This window comes from Linepithema humile, chromosome 6 (genome assembly GCF_040581485.1).
Source record: "Linepithema humile isolate Giens D197 chromosome 6, Lhum_UNIL_v1.0, whole genome shotgun sequence".
Lineage (NCBI taxonomy): Eukaryota > Metazoa > Arthropoda > Insecta > Hymenoptera > Formicidae > Linepithema > Linepithema humile.
The window spans coordinates 12,109,852-12,130,029 of record NC_090133.1 but is presented as its reverse complement, the minus strand read 5'-3'; the positions used below and the strand labels follow the sequence as shown (position 1 = coordinate 12,130,029).

The window sequence follows — 20,178 nt, the reverse complement described above, 5'->3', positions numbered from 1 at the left end:
ATGATTCTGGTCTCAAATTAATCTACGAACAATATACTAGTCAGAAAAATAAGAAACTGAATTTGTTGCTCGTTTTAAAGTATCGAGAAGCGACACTTTGTCGTCGCGGACCGGTACGGCGCGGATTAAAAACGTTATAATTAGTTAAATAATTTGTTGCTCGTATGTTTCTGGTCTCAAATTAATCTACAGACAATATACTATTAAAAAAAATAAAAAACTGAATTTGCTGCTCGTTTTAAAATATCAAGAAGCGACACTTTGTCGCCGCGGACTGGTACGGCGTGGATTAAAAACGTTATAATTAATTGAAAAAATTTGTTGCTCGTATGAGTTTGGTATTAACATAATTTACAGATTTTATGCTATCGAAATATATCGGAAATTGAATTAATGCTTGTTTGAGAATTATTTCTCGTGTGGATGTGTATTTTAATTGTTTTTAACTAAAATTTCAATTATGTGCGTGCAAGCGTGCGCGTGTATGTGTATATGCGCGCGCGCGCGTTTTGTAAGAAACCGCCGTTTCGATTTCTTACTAATGTTTTTATTAATTTACCGCACCAAGTATGACATGTATAGAGCGGCGTATTTTCAGTAGCGAAGCTGTCTTTTAGAGGAACGCGGTCTCTTTGTCGGCTACTATTTACTGATGTAAGATTAAATATATATATATTTAAAAGTGGAGAGAGTATAGTAAAGTGTCAATCACAGTGAAAGATTTGTCACGCGATCTTTCCATCCTTTCCAGAAGGTTCGCTCGGGACTCTCTAACTCGTTTCCTTACGCGTTTTTATATCCTACGAAGAGTAGGATAAGTAAATATTGTTTTTTTATCGCGGGTTGCCGAAAGAGTCGGCTACTTCATACGCACTTATAATCGTTTGACGCCGCGGTCAAAGACAAAAGAAAAAAAAGAAACATCAATCGTTGCCGCGGGTCAATAGATCCCGCACTTATTTCTTCACGTTTTTATGAATTCCTTAGGGTAATGCGTCCGATATAGTCGCTACACTGCGTAATACTAATCGCTACGCAATGTTCACGAATCAGTTATCTCGCGACTACGGACGTGGAAACATCTAATTTTTATTCGTGTTTTCATCATAAGTTTGTTACGCGCGATTTGTGATTTTTAGTGATTTAGGATTATTTATTGTTTATTTATAACAATATTGTTATATTGTTTATTAACATTTTACAATCATTAAAATTGTGACAATGTCTGCACGTGGAAGACCAGCAGTGACGAATAAGGATGTCTTAATCGACGTTATTATGAAACATAAGGATCAAATTGTGGAAGATAATCAAAAGATTGTTTCGAAACATAACGCAATTTGGATAACAATATCAAAGGAATTAGAAAATCGCTTGACACCAAATTCGTTATATACATTTGTTACGTGTAATAGATACAAAATTAGAGAAAAATTAATTGAGCAGCTCCCTGTCTCTCTTTCTCAGCAAATGGACGATGTTGTGCATCAACGAATTTCAGATGTAACAAGTGTTGGTTCTAATACAGTAGGCGAATCTACATTTAATGAGTCTGATGCACTTTTAAATAATGAAGGCATATCATTTTTTACTGTTACGATGGCAAAAACGGATTTCAATTCCATGATTATTTCTAAAACGTATAGACGAAAAGATAAAGGTCGACCTCCTTCTTCGCGACAATATACAATTTTACAGCCCGGAACGTGGCAGCAAGTATTTACCGAAAAAATTTGGGATAGCACAAAAATATCTTGCGGTTTTAATTTTAAACGTCATAAATTAGTACGCGACGGAGAATCGGGATACGCATACGGTACGTGTAAATGTGGATCGTTAATAAAATGCGTTATAGATAATACAGACGAATTAATAACAAAAATAAAATGTAAATTTATTAAAGGAGAAGGACGTTGCGGAAAACGGTATTTGAGAAATCCAATTAGACAAACTGTTATTCAAAAATTGCAAGGATCTAGTGTTATGAAATATAGAACAGAAATGGCAGAAGATTTAATGCAAAGTTGCGATAACATAGAGCCTCCGCATTTATTTAGTGCAAATGTTTTACGCGTTGCTAAATATAATGTTACACAAGCTAATTATTTTCATAAAGATCCAATAAAAGCATTAGAAATTATGCAATTAGGACCATTAAAAAATATTATCCATAATATTGGATTAAGTCCATTTTTTGTACATTATTGGTCAAATTATCAGTTGGATGTATACAGAACATATACATCTGACGAAACAGCATGCATTTACATTGATGCAACTGGAAGTATTATAAAAAAAATAAAAAGGCCTGATAATTCAAAGACGGGACACATTTTTTTATATAATTGTGTTGTAAATTCGGAAAAAAGTGGACTTTTTCCAGTATCACAGATGTTATCTGAAAAACATAATACAAATATTATTCAGTACTGGTTAATGGAATGGATACGATCCGGGGCACCACGACCACGTGAAGTTGTATGTGATTTCTCACGCGCATTATTAACAGCAGCCGTGCGAAGTTTTACCAATTATTTTACGCTTGACGAATATGCGGACGCGTGCAAAGAAAATGATTTACCTGCTTGCTACATACGTATCAATGTAGCACATTTTATAAAAAAATATGCCAATTTTTTGAAAGATTCGCGTTCTCGTATAAAACAATTTTATTTATGTGTATTAGGACAGTTAATTTTATGTCGTAATATTGAAATTGCTGAAGATTTAATAAAAGGAATTTTAATTGTTGCACGGAGCGAAACGGAAGGTGAAACAAGCGAAAATAGAAAAACAATATGTGAAGAATATAAATTAAAAATAAAGGATCTTCTTACAAGAGATTTTACTGAAGATCTAGTTAAGGACAGTTCAAAAGATTATAATGATATGCAGGATAAAGAAGAAAATAATTTCAATAAATGGAGTCATTGGGCAAAAGATATAGATGATAAAGTTAAGATTTTATTAGCTGATAATGATGGAGACAGGGAAAATGCTCATTATATGCCAAAATTAGCTGATTATCTTCTAAAAGATGTAAAATTATTGCCTCTATGGTCTTGCGTGTACCGTGATAAATTTGGATTTGGTAGAATACCAGCTAGCAGTGCATCTGTAGAAAGTGATTTTAACATAATAAAAAATACTATGTTGAAAACGGAACAAACACCTATGCGTGCAGATGAATTTGTTACAAAACACGTGAACTTCATGAGCGGACGTTTAAAAATAGCACATACAAAAACTCAAGAAGTTACGGTTAGAAATGCAATAGAAATACAAGAAGATGTTAATGAAGATGATAACCAAATTATTGAACAAAATTACACAAGAAGCGAAAAACGATGTCCAGCTTGTAAAAATGGACACAAACCAACTGGTGGACATGCGTGTTACGTATGCAAAAAGTATGTGCATGCTCTGGAAGAATGTTCCATACCACTTGGAGAAGAAGGATATGGACAGCAGCGAATATGTGTCAGTTGCCAAAAAATTAATAATATTCAAGACATAATTGCAACAAAGGAAATTGAAGACTGGCGTGGCTTGGCAACAGCGGATGTACAATCCAGAGGAAGATATTTACAAAAGGATAGTATACAAAATGAATTTTTATTAGAAAGCAATATACGTAAGATACCAATTATGAGAAATGGTAATAGTATATCTTTAAAACCAGTTCTTATTGGAAAAGAGAAATATTCATTAAAAAATACTTGTGCTTTTGATAGCATCTTACAATTATTTATTGCTGCTTATTTTGACCAAGAAAGTATTAAAGATCTTATATGTACTAAGATAGATATTAAATTTTTTGAGTTAATAAAGGATATGGTATCTTACGGCATTAAAAAATCATCGTATAGACTTCGTGCGATGATTTTAAAAGAAATATTTCCAAGTAAAATATTGCCCAATAATTGTAATCTTATTAATTGTGAAGTAACGATTGGCTTTTTGTGCAGAAAATTGTTTCAAAAGTATCCATCACTTCAGGAAGTGTCGAAGTGTACAAAGGGTTGTCCTGAAAGATTGAAAGCATTGCCACTAATTCAAGTTCAACTTACAGCATTATTAGAAAATAATTTAAATGAAATTGAAAAGGATATCACAATTCAAAAATTGCGATCTTGTTGTCAATCAGGCTGTGATGGGCTAGAAGATACCACAATTTCAAATATAGGTATTTGTTGTACACTATGGTTAATATATTTCATAAAAAAATTTCAACTCATATAATAGTGTGAAATTTAATTCATATAATAGTATTTTAGAAACAGATAATAGATTTTAGATAACTGATAAAAAATTAATTTGAAATAAATATTATTTCTTATATCTTGTTTAAGATCAATATAACTACAAGATCTTCGTAAATAAACGCTAATAGTTTTAAATGAATAAAAACGCTACGACATAAAGCTCCGCTACAAAAGCTAAGCGATCACTCGAAATTCGGCGTCTCGACGACCGCCGCAAACTCTAATGCGCAAGTCGCGACGCCGAATTTCGTCGCTCGATGAGATCGATCGCCGTCGAACGCGAGGAGATCGTTTTGAAAACTCACTTGTTCTTAAACAGTCGAATCGTTCAGATTATTAACTACTTTAAACGTATCTGAAAATCTCGTGAGACTAAATTGTCGAACCGCTCTCCGCGATTTCACGAATCCGAGTGCGAACAACTTCGGTCATTTTGTTCATTGAATTTGTTAAAATTTGTGTTGATTAAATATGATTGTCTGATTTACAAAAAAAAATAGACATTTGCTTTATTTCTCTTTAATTTGAACACCAGAATTTCTGTCTTCAACTCCGAGGAATAAAGTTCCGACAACGTTGCATTTATCAATAATTGCGGGCAAAACAGACCTTTTCTAATCGATCGTGCTTGACCGCTCGTGTTGATAAACTTGTTTCTCGGCTGTGCCTTGATCAGCTGAATAATATTTTCTGGCCTTGCTACTACTTTCAAGCAACGGTAGCACGATTCAAACGGTTTGTCAAGATGATATTCGCATGAAGATCTTCAGCTCTAATTCAAGAAAAAAGACTCTGTTCGCGACTCCGTTCGCTGCGCGTTTTTTCGTGAAAAACGGTTCCGGTAATCTGTGTCTGCATCGCCGCTTGCATACGCGCAAATCAGTGACACGAACATATCTTACTATAATAATATAAATATAAACCTATTAATTAAAAATAAATTAATAACTGAAATGTACACATAATTTTTAGGACAATTTATCATAATGGAGATATATTCAAACGCTAATGATGGAGAAGAACATGCTGTTCAACTAAAAGATATACCAAAAAAGATAAAATTTTCATTTATGACGAAGGAATATACTCTTGCTAGAATAATTAATTTCAAGCCACCTGCAAAACAAACAAGAAATACTATGGATCAAAGTATTGGTCATTATACTGCCATTAGTTATCGACGAAATAAATGGATACAGTACGATGATTGCAAAGAAGCAGAAACAATTTTGAGAGATAAGGATATTGTTTGCCCACATATACTTTTATATGTTGCATAATTATAAAAAACAGAACATTTAATATTACACACACACACACACACACACACACACACAACACTGATATGATAGAAAGTATTTAATTTTAAGACGTTATAGTGTTTTATTTTTTTCCATTTTTGCAATACTTAAAAATGTTTTAATTTTAAACAGTGTTTAGATTTAAAAGACTAAAATATTCTAATTTGTTTTAAATTAAAACATCTTCAAATATTTTAAAAATGTAAACAAGAATAAAACTTTAATTTTTTTAAATTAAACATTCTTTTAACAATATGTGTGTGTGTGTGTGTGTGTATGTATGTATGTATGTATGTATGTAAATTATCAATAGTAACTTATTAAAAAGATATAAATGCGTTCGCGTAATAATCATACATGAGCGCGAACGATTCATGAGTGAATACAACAGAAATACGATATGCGTTCGCGGAATAATCTTGTGAAGTCGTGAACTGCATTTGCTATTAATTATACCTATTATATAAATTTTTTCAATTTTTTAAAGTTAAAATTTAAACTAAATTAGCGTTCGCGCAATATTTACAAGTGAAATTTACATCGTGAACTGCAACTGTTACGCAATTATAATTAAACGTAATAAGAAATATATACGTTACATGATAAGTCCTTGACGAAGAATGCCAAATTATTGCTTTTAAGAACTATTGACATAAATTTAAATTTATTACATCTTATTTCACATTTTATTTCCATCCACAAATTTTATTTCCATTTTGTGTCTAAGTTTATTAAATTATTTAAACATTTTGAAGCAATTTTAGAGAGTATAATAATTAAAAACTAAATGATATACATAATCATATTTAATATTTTTCTTCTCTCAATATATAATCAATTTATAAGTGTATATATATATATATATATATATATATATATATATATATAAATAATATATAAAGTGGTTGGTAATCTTCTACAGGCATACAGAATATAATTTATACGTTCGTGCAATGATTGTATGGGAGCGTGAACTGCAGTATGCATATTTTGTATACAATAAATAAAAAGAAATAAAATAAAATTAAATATAAAATATGTGTTTATTAATACTTTTCCACCATTTTCCTGTTATTAATGTTATTATGCTATATCTCTTATTTATCTCTTATAATCTTTTATTCTTTAAATTAAATATTTATTTTTATTATAGTTTATAAGTAATATTGTAACGGTGCGTATTTTTACGCCTCACGGGCGGTGCGTAATGATGCGGAATTTTCGATGCGGAATTACGACGGTGCGTAGTTAGCGAAGCGGATTCTTACGACGCGGAATAACTCGTCGGTTTGCCAGAGTTCGTTCGTGTGGTTTATCGGGAGACTCCAAATTAACAAAAATGACTTAAAGAAAATAAATATTTATTTTATGAGAGCACTTGGATCAATAATATAAAAGAAAAATAGTAACAACAAGTACATGAGTATTTTGGTTTCGGTCTAATATCTCAACGGTTATAAATATCGGCAGTAAATAATATAATTCCTTATCGGTTAGACGAGTTAATGTTTCGACGGTACATGTGTATAATTCTAATTGTGAACGGAAAATAAACGGTGTAAATCTAAACAAACTAAATTATTTAATCGGTCGGTTTCGTACGGTACGGAGCAAAGTAATAAAAAATAAGTGATACCGCGTATATCCGAGCCTTGCTGAGTCGACGACGGTTGCCGGTACGCTGTGTCCTAAGACAGTGAGAGACTTCTCTCGTGCAAGGGGTATCGGAAGTCGAACGCCGAGACACCCGGCCGAGACAGAAAACGCCCTGCCCCTAGAACGACGGAGAGTCGGAAGTCGAACGCCGAGACACCCGGCCGAGACAGAGAACGCCCTGCCCCTAGAACGACGGAGAGTCGGAAGTCGAACGCCGAGACACCCGGCCGAGGCAGAGAACGCCCTGCCCCTAGAACGACTATCGGGATGGGAGCGAGTACGACCGGAGCTTCAGAGTGCGCCCTGAGGCTTGTCCGAGTCGTACTCGGGGAATGGGTCTCGAACGGTTCCGCGAGCCGGCTTTTATACCGGCCGCGCTACCCCCACTTGGGGTGCTACCCTACCCGGCAGTTACCCCTTCTTGAGCTTTTACCCTCGAGTTGGGGGATCGGAATGCGGCCCTAAATGGGGGTGCTCACGTGGAGCCCGCGTGACGCTTAGTAACAGCGCGTGCTGTTACAATATTTTAATAATATATTAAATTATAATTTATATGGTATGTAATATTATCCACGCAGTTGACTGCGACATGAACTGTCGATACGTGTCCTTTAAATGACAATTTTATTATCGCGATGAGTTCAAAATATACAGATACGAAAATCAAACTATTGGAAAGGGCGTACATGATAGTGCGCACTTGACAAGATCGAGAGATAGGCGGAGTTTAAGGAATCTATAACGAATAATGTGTTAGCAGCTGTGTAGCAACTACGTGAAATTATTCCTTAGATTTATGTAAACAATCATAATCGAACAGTGCTTCAAAGCTGTTACACGAGAAGAGTTGACGGACAAAGCACAAGAAAAAATGGACAGTGAAGGTAATGTTTAATATACACTGTTTAATATTAATTAGTCACTTGATTTCAATATTAATTTGGAAAATATAATTTGAATTTTGTAGAATCTTTATAATATAAAATGCAGTTAACTTTCCTTCTATGAAACTGTAACAAGATTAAAATTAATATAGTTTTGTTAATTTATATTAAAAAAAAAGAAAAAGCTCTGAAATTAATATATTATTTATACTTCTATTCGAAAATTTGTACAAATTCTTAAAAATAAAATCAAACGCGCATTTTTGTATAATTTTTTTTTAACGTTAGTAACATAGTTATGTAACAAATTAATTAATTATAATTAATGTGAAAAGCTCCAGTGATTAATAAAATGAAATAAAATTCGAGCGTAAAGAGCTACAATGCAGGTTCTTTGTGCGAAGGTTACTGTATTCTCGTTTAAAATTATTTACAAACATTTCTGTCTGTTATCAGGCTTTCATCGGTGTTAATAAGAAATAAAATATACAAAAATTAAGAATTCTTACATACGTACGATTTGGATTATTTAACCATGGACTCAACTTATTTTGAATCTTATACTCTTCTAATGATTTAAACTTTTCTGGACACTCTGAACCTGTTTCTAACATTGTAAACTGCGGAATTACTTGTTCATGAATATATAACTTTTAAAATTGCGTGCGTCTTTTCTTACAATTGCATACGGTTCTTTTTATCTCCGTCACAATATGTTAATTATTAATGATAGTTTTAAAATTCGTGCGACTATGTAAGAATTCTTAATTTTTGTATATTATATTTCTTGTTAACATCGATGAAGGCCTAATAAGAAGTAGAAATGTTTATTTATACTATTTGTTTTCAATACATACATGCACGAACAACCAGCACAGGCTTCTTTTGCGCCTTACATTTTTAATTTTTAATAAATATATTAAAAACATTAAAAATAATAGTTTGCGGAAACTTATAAGCGGTGGCGTATTTAAATTTTCATAACTTGCATTACTTGTGCTTCACATTTATAGGTAAATATATAAAGAGGCGTCCGGGAAGAGCTGCATTACAGCGCTCTCGTGCCAAAACAAAACAGCGACGTAAAGAACGATTGCTTGCTGCAGGTTATGATCGCGATTTTCCGCCACTGCCAACACCATCGCAAGGGCGACAGCAACAGCAGCAGCAGCAGCCACAAGAACTGCAAGAACAGCCGCAGCAACAGTTACAGGTGCGAGAAGAACTGCAACAACAGCCGCAACAACAATTACAGGTGCGAGAAGAACTGCAACAACAGCCGCAGTAGCCACAGCAGTTACAGGCGCAACAAACATTTCAACAACAGCCGCAGCAGTCACAACAGCAGCAATTAGCAGCTGCTAGAATACGAGAGCTGCGAAGAGAACTGCGACAATTGGAGCAAAGTCAAAGGATGACAGCAGTTGCGACGAATGTCCGTGGTCGTGGCGGACATCGTGGACGAAGCCGGGGAAATTATGGACGAAGTCGTGGACGTGGTCGTGGTCGTGGACGCGGTCGATACGAAAGAGTGATTATTTACCAAAAAACAGCGAACATGTATTTTCAAAAATAGAAAAAAGTATATCTCATAATTTTATTTTTATCGGTACATTATGTAAATCATATTTATATATTTGACAATTATTTTATTTTAACTTTGACGTAATAGTATTATATACATTTAATAAATTAATTTTTAAATTTATTATTAATAAATTATTAATTATAATTTATTATAATTAATTTATAAAAATTATTTTATAAATATTATTCTATATATTATTGTATTATTATCTTATTATTGTATTTATTCCTTTTATTATTTTATTTTTACGTTTTTCTTTTAATTACTATGTATTTATAATTGTAATATTAATTTTTATAAACTATATATTTTTTAAATAACAAAATAAATAAAAATTTTTAGAATGTAATTATTGCGTACAATTATTATACATGTGCGTAAGTGAGAGAGAATGTGTGTGTGTGTGTGTGTGATAAGTCACACACGTTTCTAAAATAATTTAAGTTTAAATAGAAATAATTATTAAAATAATAGAAAAAATAGAAAGAATAGAACTTCAAAATTAATACTATTATACTATACATAAAATACTACTTTTACGGAAAAAATCCAAAATAACAGGTATAAGCTATAATATTTTAAAACAATAAATAAATTTAGTTTTTGATTTATTCTACAATCTGTAGATTAATTTGTTACCAAAATTATACAAGCAACAAATTTTTTAAACTACTTATAACGTTCTTAATCCGCGCCGTACCGGTCCGCGACGACAAAGTGTCGCTTCTCGATACTTTAAAACGAGCAACAAATTCAGTTTCTTATTTTTTTAAATAGTATATTGTCTGTAGATTAATTTGAGACCAGAAACATACGAGCAACAAATTATTTCAACTAATTATAACGTTTTTAATCCGCGCCGTACCGGTCCGCGACGACAAAGTGTCGCTTCTCGATACTTTAAAACGAGCAACAAATTCAGTTTCTTATTTTTCTGACTAGTATATTGTTCGTAGATTAATTTGAGACCAGAATCATACGAGCAACAAATTATTTCAACTAATTATAACGTTTTTAATCCGCGCCGTACCGGTCCGCGACGACAAAGTGTCGCTTCTCGATACTTTAAAACGAGCAACAAATTCAATTTCTTATATATTTCGATAGTACAGAGTCTGTAGATTAATTTGGTACCAAAAACATACGAGCAACAAATTATTTCAATTAATTATAACGTTTTTAATCCGTGCCGTACCGGTCCGCGACGACAAAGTGTCGCTTCTCGATACTTTAAAACGAGCAACAAATTCAATTTCTTATATATTTAGATAGTACAGAGTCTGTAGATTAATTTGGTACCGAAATCATACAAGCAACAAATTTCTTTTAGTCAATTTTACCCAGATTATACATGACATGGTGCAACGTAATCATTCTTAAGAAAACTCGCATCTTTTAATTAATTTATTATTATTAATTTAGTGCTAATTATGTGTTAATTTGTTGCTGTAGTCCGGATTTTGTTGCTTTTACCGTTTAGCAAGAATTGATGTTTGTATTAAGTGAGCTATCTTGATATTAAGTTAGCCCCCCCATAGCGGAAAAAAATATATAGAGTGCTCGAATCAAGAAATTATTTATGCTAGAATTTGTTGCTATTTTGTTGCTCTAAGATAGCGTGAAAACATTTTGAAAAAATTGCATTTTTTAAGATATACCAGTACACACCAGTATACGACACTACGCATTTACTGTAAATAATATAATTTTTTCAAAATGTTTTCACGCTATCTTGGAGCAACAAAATAGCAACAAATTCTGGTATAAATGATTTTTTGATTCGAGCACTCTATATATTTTTTTTGTTATGGGGGGGGGCCAGCTTAATGTCAAGCTGGCCCCCCCCCCCCACTTTAAACGTGAATTCCTGCTAAACGGTAAGAGCAACAAAATCCGGATTGCGGCAACTAATTAGCACATAATTAGCACTAAATTAATTGATAGGTGCGACTTGATTTGGCGATGGTGGGGGGTCCAACTTAATGGGGGTTCGAAATGGTGGGCGGTGACCTCTCTCATTTTCCTGGTTAGGGGGATGCTGGAGAGAGAGAAGATTTGGGAGACAGTCTCCTCCTTTTGTGAGACGATAATGTCTCGGAAGAAGGAGGCTGAGCGAAAGAAGGATAAAGAGAGGCACAATCTCCTCTCAAGGGATGAGGAAAAGGAGCCAAAGAGGCGGCCGGTCAAGGCCACGCACTCTGCGCCCTAGCGCGAACAGTGCACCGGGACAGTGCCGGGGGGAGATGGGAGAGCCTAGCGACCTCTCTCTATCTTTCTCCCCGGCGGGCTTCGAGGAGTGGTCTGCCGGGATCCTTCTTCGGGGTAGGTACACGGTTCCCTCGCTGGAGGGAGCCCCGTGAGGAGTCCGGCGACTCTTTTAGGGACTTGTCCCAATCGCCGGTAGGAGACGGGGACTCTGATTCCAAATCCCCGGGTGCCTGGACCCGTTAGGCGTGTTATTCACGGCACCAGGATAGAGTAAACCTCGAGAAAAAATCCGGGACCTAGCCAGTCTCGTTAGCACGCCGGTGCTCCGGCATGTCGGCTGGCCCCTCATTGCACGAGGGGGGGCGTGGCGATTTACACCGTAACCCCAAGTATTGGGCCGGGGCCGGTGCTTAGCACGGGCCGCGAGAGTAAGAAACCTCTATAGAAAGATCCGGGCAGGACGGGCTCGTTAGTCTTGGTCGACAACCGTCCTAGTGGAAGGAATACCACGATAAAAACACCCAAAGAATACAACTCCGTTAACATATTACATATGATGGAAACTGCATGACGGACCAAGAGAGAAACGTACAGCAGGGGGTTAAATACCCAGCTGCCGGCGCGGATGGGAGTATTGTCCCTGCCTCCGCCGCGTCGTCATCTGACGAAGGGCCAACCGCGAGGTCTATCCCGAGCCTCGCGGTGGAATCGGTTATTGGTGGCATCTCCTCGGAGGAGGAGATAGATGTAGGGGGGAAAGTAGCCCTTCCTACGGTGAAGGGCCTCTCTCTAGAAGATCTAGTGAGGAATAAGAGCGGGAGACCCCTTTTTAGGGGGACTCGCAGCTTCCCCCCCCCCCCTCCCGAGGGTAGGACAAGGCCCGTCGCGCCCGCTTCAAAGGGACGCGGGAGACCGGAGGCGGCTGCTCCGCAAGGGGCGGGGCAGGCCCCGGAAAGACGGGTCGGGCCTGTTCAGCCTCCCCCCCCCCTCCAATGCTCTCGTCGAAGTTCGACTCCGACGGCGAGGACAGAGCAACCGCGGGGACCTCAACGGCGGGCAGTGCAGCGGAGAGCACTGCACTGTCAGGTGCCGGCAACTCTGGGAGGGGGGGGGGATTCCCCTCAAAGAGATCATCCCGCCGGCCCTTAGAAGAGGAGGGCCAACGAGGTCATTGGGCAAATGGAGAGGGGCATTTCAGAAGAGATGCTTGTTAGCATTGACCGGGTGCTCCTCTCCATCGAGGAAGCCCGCCAAAGGGCCGCGAGCCTGAAAGACGAATTAAACGGAAAGCTCAAGTTTGGGGTCTACGTCCTCAGAAAGGCCGTCCGGACGCTGGCCGGGCGAGCTTCGGAGGGCGGGGACCCCGGCTTTTGGCGGAAGCGGGCCCAGGCGCTGGAAAGAGACGACATGGAGTCCCAGAGGTCGGAGAATGGCCGTCTCCAGCGCCGGATTCGCAAGATGCAAGCGGAATTGGCCAATCTGCGGGCCGACGAGAGGCCTGTCTCGCCGGTGGTGGAGGGATTTCCCCCTGGGCCGGCAGGGGAAACCACTATGGAGGTGGTTGAGGGCGGGGCTTGGTCTCCCCGTCAAGCGACCCGCATATTGCGGCGAGCCTGGCGGGTATTGCCGAGACCCTTAGAGGGTTCGACGATCGCCTGAAGGGGCTGGAGGACAGGGCAGCGATGCACCCTCCTCTTTCAGCAGCTCCTACCCGCTTCCGCCCTCAAAAATTCCCCGCTGAAAGGGCAATTTATCGAACGTCTATCGAACGTCTATCGAACGTTTATCGAACGTTTCTCGTACGACTCTCGTACGTCTTTCGTACGTCTCTCGTACGTCTCTCGTACGTCTCTCGTACGTCTCTCGTACGTCTCTCGTACGTCTCTCGTATGTCTATCGAACGTCTATCAAACGTCTCTCGTACGTCTCTCGTACGTCTATCGAACGTCTATCGAACGTCTATCGAACGTCTATCGAACGTCTATCGAACGTCTATTAAACATCTCTCGTACGTCTATCGTACGTCTATCGAACGTTTATCAAACGTCTCTTGTACGTCTATTGAATATCTCTCGTACGTCTATCGTACTATCAAATTACATATGATGGAATATTTCTTTAGAATGTTCTTTGAGAAAGGAATTACATTTCGAGATTGTGTAAGAAATTAAGAGTGCGTGCCTTTGTCATTTATGCTGAGTTTGAAAAGATAACTCCCCATAGAGTAGCCACATAGATTTACAACACATCTATAGGATGCGTTATATTCCTCCTCCTCAAAGAAGAATTAATATTATGTTACATTTCAAGATTACGTTAGAACTTAAAAGTATGTCTTTGTATTTTATTTAAATTAAACATTCTATTATTAAAATTATAAATGTATTATAATTTTTTCGATATGACGGCGGTGTTACTTGATGCGCGCGTTGTAGGATAAGTCAGTATAGTGAATAAGATAAGACGGAAAAATAAAAAAGAAATTTTAATTACAATTGAAATAATATTTATTAATATGTAATATATAATTGTTACAACTCCGCAAAGACCTGAGTCACCAGTTCACAATCAATTATATTATTCTTATCGAATAAATCGCTTTTGCGAATCGCCACGTGATCGAGATCCTTCCCATTCCTCGCGATTTCTGAAAAGTGCGCGAACTTGACATCAACCATACCGGTGACGTTGTTCAACGAATGATTCATGCAGTCTACACAATATTCGAGTGCAAACATGTTACACGAGGTTTGGCTTGACATGATTAAACATAATGCTGATGTTGCTAGGCGCATTACTTTTAGGTTGTTAATTTTACCAAAACTTAACATGCAGTGTCCAACGATTTGAGATGGTGCTTTGTCCACATCATTCTTAAAGAAGCTGGCGATGATGCCTCGTTGATTCATGAGTTCTTTCCATACGCTATATGATAGACGTAACTCCTTACCATGGTTGTCACTGAGAGCGATTTCCACACGGCTCGGCGTTGAGACGTTGATTCCAATGTCGAGATATTTGTAGCCGGTTTTTGTCGACGGATATTTTCTAGCCAAAATTCTGGGAGGCGTGATTATACTTCTATCAATGCTTGGTGAATTACTTCCATTTCTGTGGAAAAAAATTGTGTTAATTTAAAGCGTAACAATAGCAGTGAGTTTAAAAGTGCAAATAGTAAGAGAGCCAACTTACTCGTTGGGCAAATATTTCCGCTTCTTCGTGAAGGTCTCCACACCTTGCTGTTTTTTGATCAGATTACTCACAGTTGTCTGCTGTACAGTAGAAAACATCGTTGCTATAATTCAGGTGAAGCGTTGCAGCAAAGTAGTGATTGTCCAAATAATTTCAGATAACTGTGATAATTTGTATTTTTTACAAACTTTTTATACCCGCTTGTTGCACACGACACTAATTTAAAAAATGCTGACAATGCTGATTAAAACATTGAAATCTGGCAACAATGGCGTCTAAAATGTTGACGTGGCAGCCTGTTGCTATTGGCTTTTGCACACGGTGCTATTAAAAGTGCTGATTAAATATAAAGAAATCTGGCAACAGTGGTGTCAAAAATGCTGACGTAGCTGTTGTTAAAAATAGTGATAATATTCTTGTAACAACACAAAATGATGCTCAAAATGCTGACGGCGCAAAATGGCGCCTCAGATTCTAAGAAAAGTGATGACGTAATCCGTAAAATATGTGGCCCCTCCAATCTCTTGTAACCTTATACCCACATCGCAAAAGTGTTGATGCTGCGCTTTTACAACTGTAAACGTGTGTAACCTGATACCCCTCCCCTCCAAAGTGCTGTAATCTGATACCCTCTTTTCTCCAAAAGTGCTGACGCAGCGTAATCCGATAACCCCCTCCCCTCCAAAAGTGCTGACGCAGTGTAATCGGATGCTCCCTTCCCCTCCAAAAGTGCTGACGCAGCGTAATCGGATACCCCCCTCCTCTTCAAAGTGCTGACGCAGTGTAATCCAATACCCCCTCCCCTCCAAAAGTGCTGACGAAGTGTAATCCGATACCCCCCTTCCCCCACCCTCCTTATTGCTCCTGGGTTAGAACTCTCCTAGCTATACTACTAATTAGCAATAATAATATTAGAAAGTAAGTACAATAAATGTAATATTAACAATAATAATAATAATTTAATAATAATAATAATGTAAATAATTATTATAAAAATAATTATAAAAATATTAATATTAATATTTAATTAATATTAGTATTATTATATTTTTAATATTTAACATTGATATTCAAATCATAACATAGAATAAACTTTGTTAGTCCTTATTTTTGACTTAAATTTTTCAAAAAATTACGGGAAATGATTAGTCTTAATCTTGTTTTTTTTTATTAAAATATATAACCAAGGTTGTTTTTATATAACAGGAAAAAAGAAATTGAAATGGAATGGTCAGAAGAATAAATCGTAAAATTAATTGAATGTTACAAAGAAGAACCCGTATTGTGAAATGTCAAATTGACAGATTACAGAAATAAAAATAAAAAAAATGATGCATGGAATAATATATCTGTTAAACTCAAAATTGATAAAATGGAAATAGAAAGAAAAATGAAAGTTTTATTGGGTTAATACCGTCGAGAAAAACAGAAAATTGAGAAGAAGTTTAAGTCAGGAATAGGGACTAATAAAGTTTATTCAACGTCGTGGTTTGGATATAAATGTCTTTCATTTTTATCAGATAAGAACAAAGTCAAATCAACAATAGATTCAATTGGAAATAAAAATGTAAGCAATAATTAATTTTCATTTTCTTATTGTACTATGTAAAATACATATAATATGTAAGCTACTAATGCATATTTTTGCAACAGGATAATCCCTCAGCAAAAAAAAGATAAAGAAGAAGAAGAAATAGTAGTAGAATCAGAATTCGAAAAGAATGTTACAGCAGAAGAGGTAACAACAGTGTTCAAGATTACTAGTAAGAAAGCGAGAATTCGTTCGAAGCTTCGAGAATCGTTGGCCTTTATTTCGCCGCTGTTTGTTTATTCCAAGCGAAGCAGTCTTCAAGCGGTTAGTTCACGTCCGTATAAGAAATCGCCGAAAAATAAGTAGTCATATTTTTCTAACGCCTGGCTAAATGCGATTGGCAGCTTGTTACCAAGCTCGCGGTGTCGATTGCTGATAGGCAGCTTTTCGGCGGCTAGCGTCGACTACGCGCCGGTAGCTGCATGCCCAGCCAGAGTCCGAGACGAGAGAGCGGCGAGCACGGACGTGCAACGCGAGTGTAACGCGACAAAAGACTTTGTAACGCGAGCGCGAATGAATTCGATGTCTAGACTGATCGCCGGGAGTGATTTTCAATAAAGAATTGTGAAACCCACGAGGCATATTATTCATTTTCTAGCGCGAACCGCGTAGCTGCGAATAAGCAATAAAGAACGCGCCTAGTTAGTGGAACCTCAAAGGTGGTGTGGAAGACCACTATTAATAACACTTAAAATTACTAATGAACTAATAATACGCTACACATACTTTAACATGCTAACAAGAGTGCAGAAAATCTTCGATCTATTTGACTGCATTTGTAAGATGTATTTGACTGCATTGTATGTTACCGTTTCTCCACTAATCTCCACAGTACAGTAACTTTTGCTAATATGCAGTAATTTAAAATAAATAGTTAAAAATTTTCCAGGTGTGTAATCTTTCGATAGAGATAAATGTTAAGAAGCAAGCGTGGCTAATCGATTAAGGCGAGTGGTAGGAATATTGAAAATCTTGTATTTGAAAACTGCTTTTGTAACATTTTTTTTCTTTTTCGATATTTGTTTCTAGCACTGTACCATCAAGTGAATCATTAGATAATGCTTTTGGCTAAAAAATATTATTTTATATTTATTAACAATAATTGCACATGTTAAATTGCACTTTGTTGCAATATGTATGTTGTAAAATGACTTCATTTTTCTATTTATAATAGCAAATTAGTATTCTTTTTAAAATAATTAGTTATTAGTTTAACATATGCAAATATATTATTAATATACGAAATAATATTTTTTAGCCAAAAAAACATTATTAACTAACTTACACTGTTAGAAACAAATGTGGAAAAAAGAAAAAAAAAAGTTGCAAAAATCAAGTCTCGAATACGGGACTTCGAATCCGCTAGGCACTCGCCTTACTCGATTAAAAGCGCTTGTTTCTGAGCATTTGCCGTCCGCAATGTGTTTACGTCGGCTCGATGGTAGCAAGACAGAGACGTCCGCTCTCTCTCTATAGCCGAACGGCCGAGCGCACACAGACGCGTGACGTAAGCGCTTCTTACTTGTGTTGGGGCTCGAGAGCCGCGAGCCCGGTAGTAGATATCGCATCACTGTCTCTGAGTTGCGTTTGCTGCATTTAAGTGCCGTCAGTGATTAATCGCAGTAACTGACTGCCGATTTAATAGTGACATTTCGTTATCTTTCTCGCCGTGATCATGACGGATGTGAGAAACTTGTTGATCAAACAGAGTGCCACAATAGACTCGCTCAAACGAGTGCTAGTGAACTTCAAGAAGCTTTCCAAGGGGAACCTGACGCTTCCGAAGACGCAAGGGCGTCTTTCGCAACTGGAATCACTCTGGGACTCCTGTCGCCGCCTGCACGTCAAATTGCTGCAGATTGCCACGGCGAAGGAGCAGAGGACGCTGTCTTATTTCCAAGGCGATGAATTCTTGGCCGCCGAGGAAATCTACCAGGATACTGCCGACATGCTGCAAGAAACGATAAGTCGCTACATTAGTACTCATATTGTCTCGCGTAATCGCAGTATTGATTCTTCCATTAATGATTCGAGTAACAATTGCTTTCAATTACCACGTATTGCGCTTCCTAAATTTGGCGGTAAGCTCACTGATTGGGAGAGCTTTAGAAACACTTTTGAGTCACTCGTGGCTAATAATAAGGCGCTCTTCAACACGCAAAAGTTTCATTACTTGAAGACCAGCGTCATCGGCGACGCTGTCTTGTTTATTAATAATCTACGCATTTCTGACGCCAATTATGATTCCGCGTGGCAATTGTTACTCGATAAATTCAACGACGAGCAGACTCTAGTCTACTCTCATTTGCACGCATTTGAGTCTGCCTCAAATAAAAACAGAAAACGTAAACGACTTAAAGAAGTTGCGCGACAGTGTCTGCATCGATAGCTGCATTGAATAATCTTGGTTGTCTGGTAGATCAGTGGGACGACATTCTCGTCTATTTAATTTCTCAAAAATCCAGCCCGCGGACTCGAAGCGAATGGAATTTGAAACAATGTGCTTCCGTCTTATAAGGACATTAATTCATTCTTAACTCTTCGCATTCGTGGTTTGTCGGACTATGACGAAACTTCAAAGGATACCGGTCGTTCCAAAAGTGATAAGTCGCGCTCTACGGTAAACAATGTCTCAGTAGTGAAATGCATATGCTGTTTGGGTCATCATGTATCAAAATGCGAAGATTTCTTGCGAAAATTGGTCGTACGACACGCTCTTGTACGTCGGAATAAATTGTGTTTCAATTGTTTGAGGACAGGTCACTTTACTCACAAATGCATAAGCAAATATCGATGCTCACACTGTCGTCGCACGCATCATTTACTGTTGCATTCTGCTAACAATGATGCGTCGGATGCGCTCGAAAGTTCTGCGTCTGCGAAGCCGGGTTCTTCATCCGCGAAGTCGCCCTTGCTTGCGGAGTCACGTACGACTTCCGCCGCCAGCGAAGCATCCATCGCGAGTGTAATAACAGTACAACCGCCGCTCGTCGCGACGCCTAATATTCTGTTGGCAACTGCGTGGGTCGACCTTCACACTTCTGAAGGCCGATGCCTTAGAGTGCGTTCGAAAATAAGTTTGGTTGGTGTTGGGAAAAAAGATAAAGTTGGCAGTATTGAAAATTACCAGTGCTGCGTTTCGTTTCTTCCACTGGGATCATTGGAATTATACGTTATACCAGGGATCACTGAGGTTTGTTGAGGTTATTAAGGACATAAAAAAATTTGCTATTTGAGGTATTATGAAAGAGGTAAAGAAGAAGTAAAACATATTTTATAATAATATGCTTTATCTATATATATATAAATAAATATATATGCTATAGTTATTATATGTAATAATTAATGTAATCATAATTAAATACAGTAAAACAAATGTATTCTAACCTTTACTTCTTTTTCTCTTTTTTATAAATTATTGTTTCTTATATTTAAATGTAACATAATTGTGTAATATTTACAGATCACTTCTCTTGTTACTTATTATACGTCT

General features: G+C 37.1%; 2 protein-coding genes across 4 annotated transcripts in view; one reads left to right on the top strand and one right to left on the bottom strand.

The window, feature by feature from the left end:
- The window catches only part of Haspin (haspin), a 136,411-nt gene extending 116,457 nt beyond the window's left edge, over nucleotides 1-19,954 (bottom strand). For all 3 annotated transcript variants that reach the window (XM_067357968.1, XM_067357970.1, XM_067357969.1), the window contains exon 1: nucleotides 19,813-19,954. The gene's annotated coding sequence lies outside the window, so the exon portion shown is untranslated. The remainder of the gene's footprint in view (nucleotides 1-19,812) is intronic.
- On the top strand, nucleotides 18,361-19,074 carry LOC105675368 (uncharacterized). Its single transcript, XM_067358041.1, has one exon. The coding sequence runs from the start codon at nucleotides 18,361-18,363 to the stop codon at nucleotides 19,072-19,074; it is 714 nt and encodes a 237-aa protein (XP_067214142.1).
- Nucleotides 19,955-20,178: the final 224 nt, after the last annotated feature.

Bases quoted from the DNA above. Each gene is read 5' to 3' on its own strand.
- LOC105675368 (XM_067358041.1), top strand. From the start codon at position 18,361: ATGACGGATGTGAGAAACTTGTTGATCAAACAGAGTGCCACAATAGAC.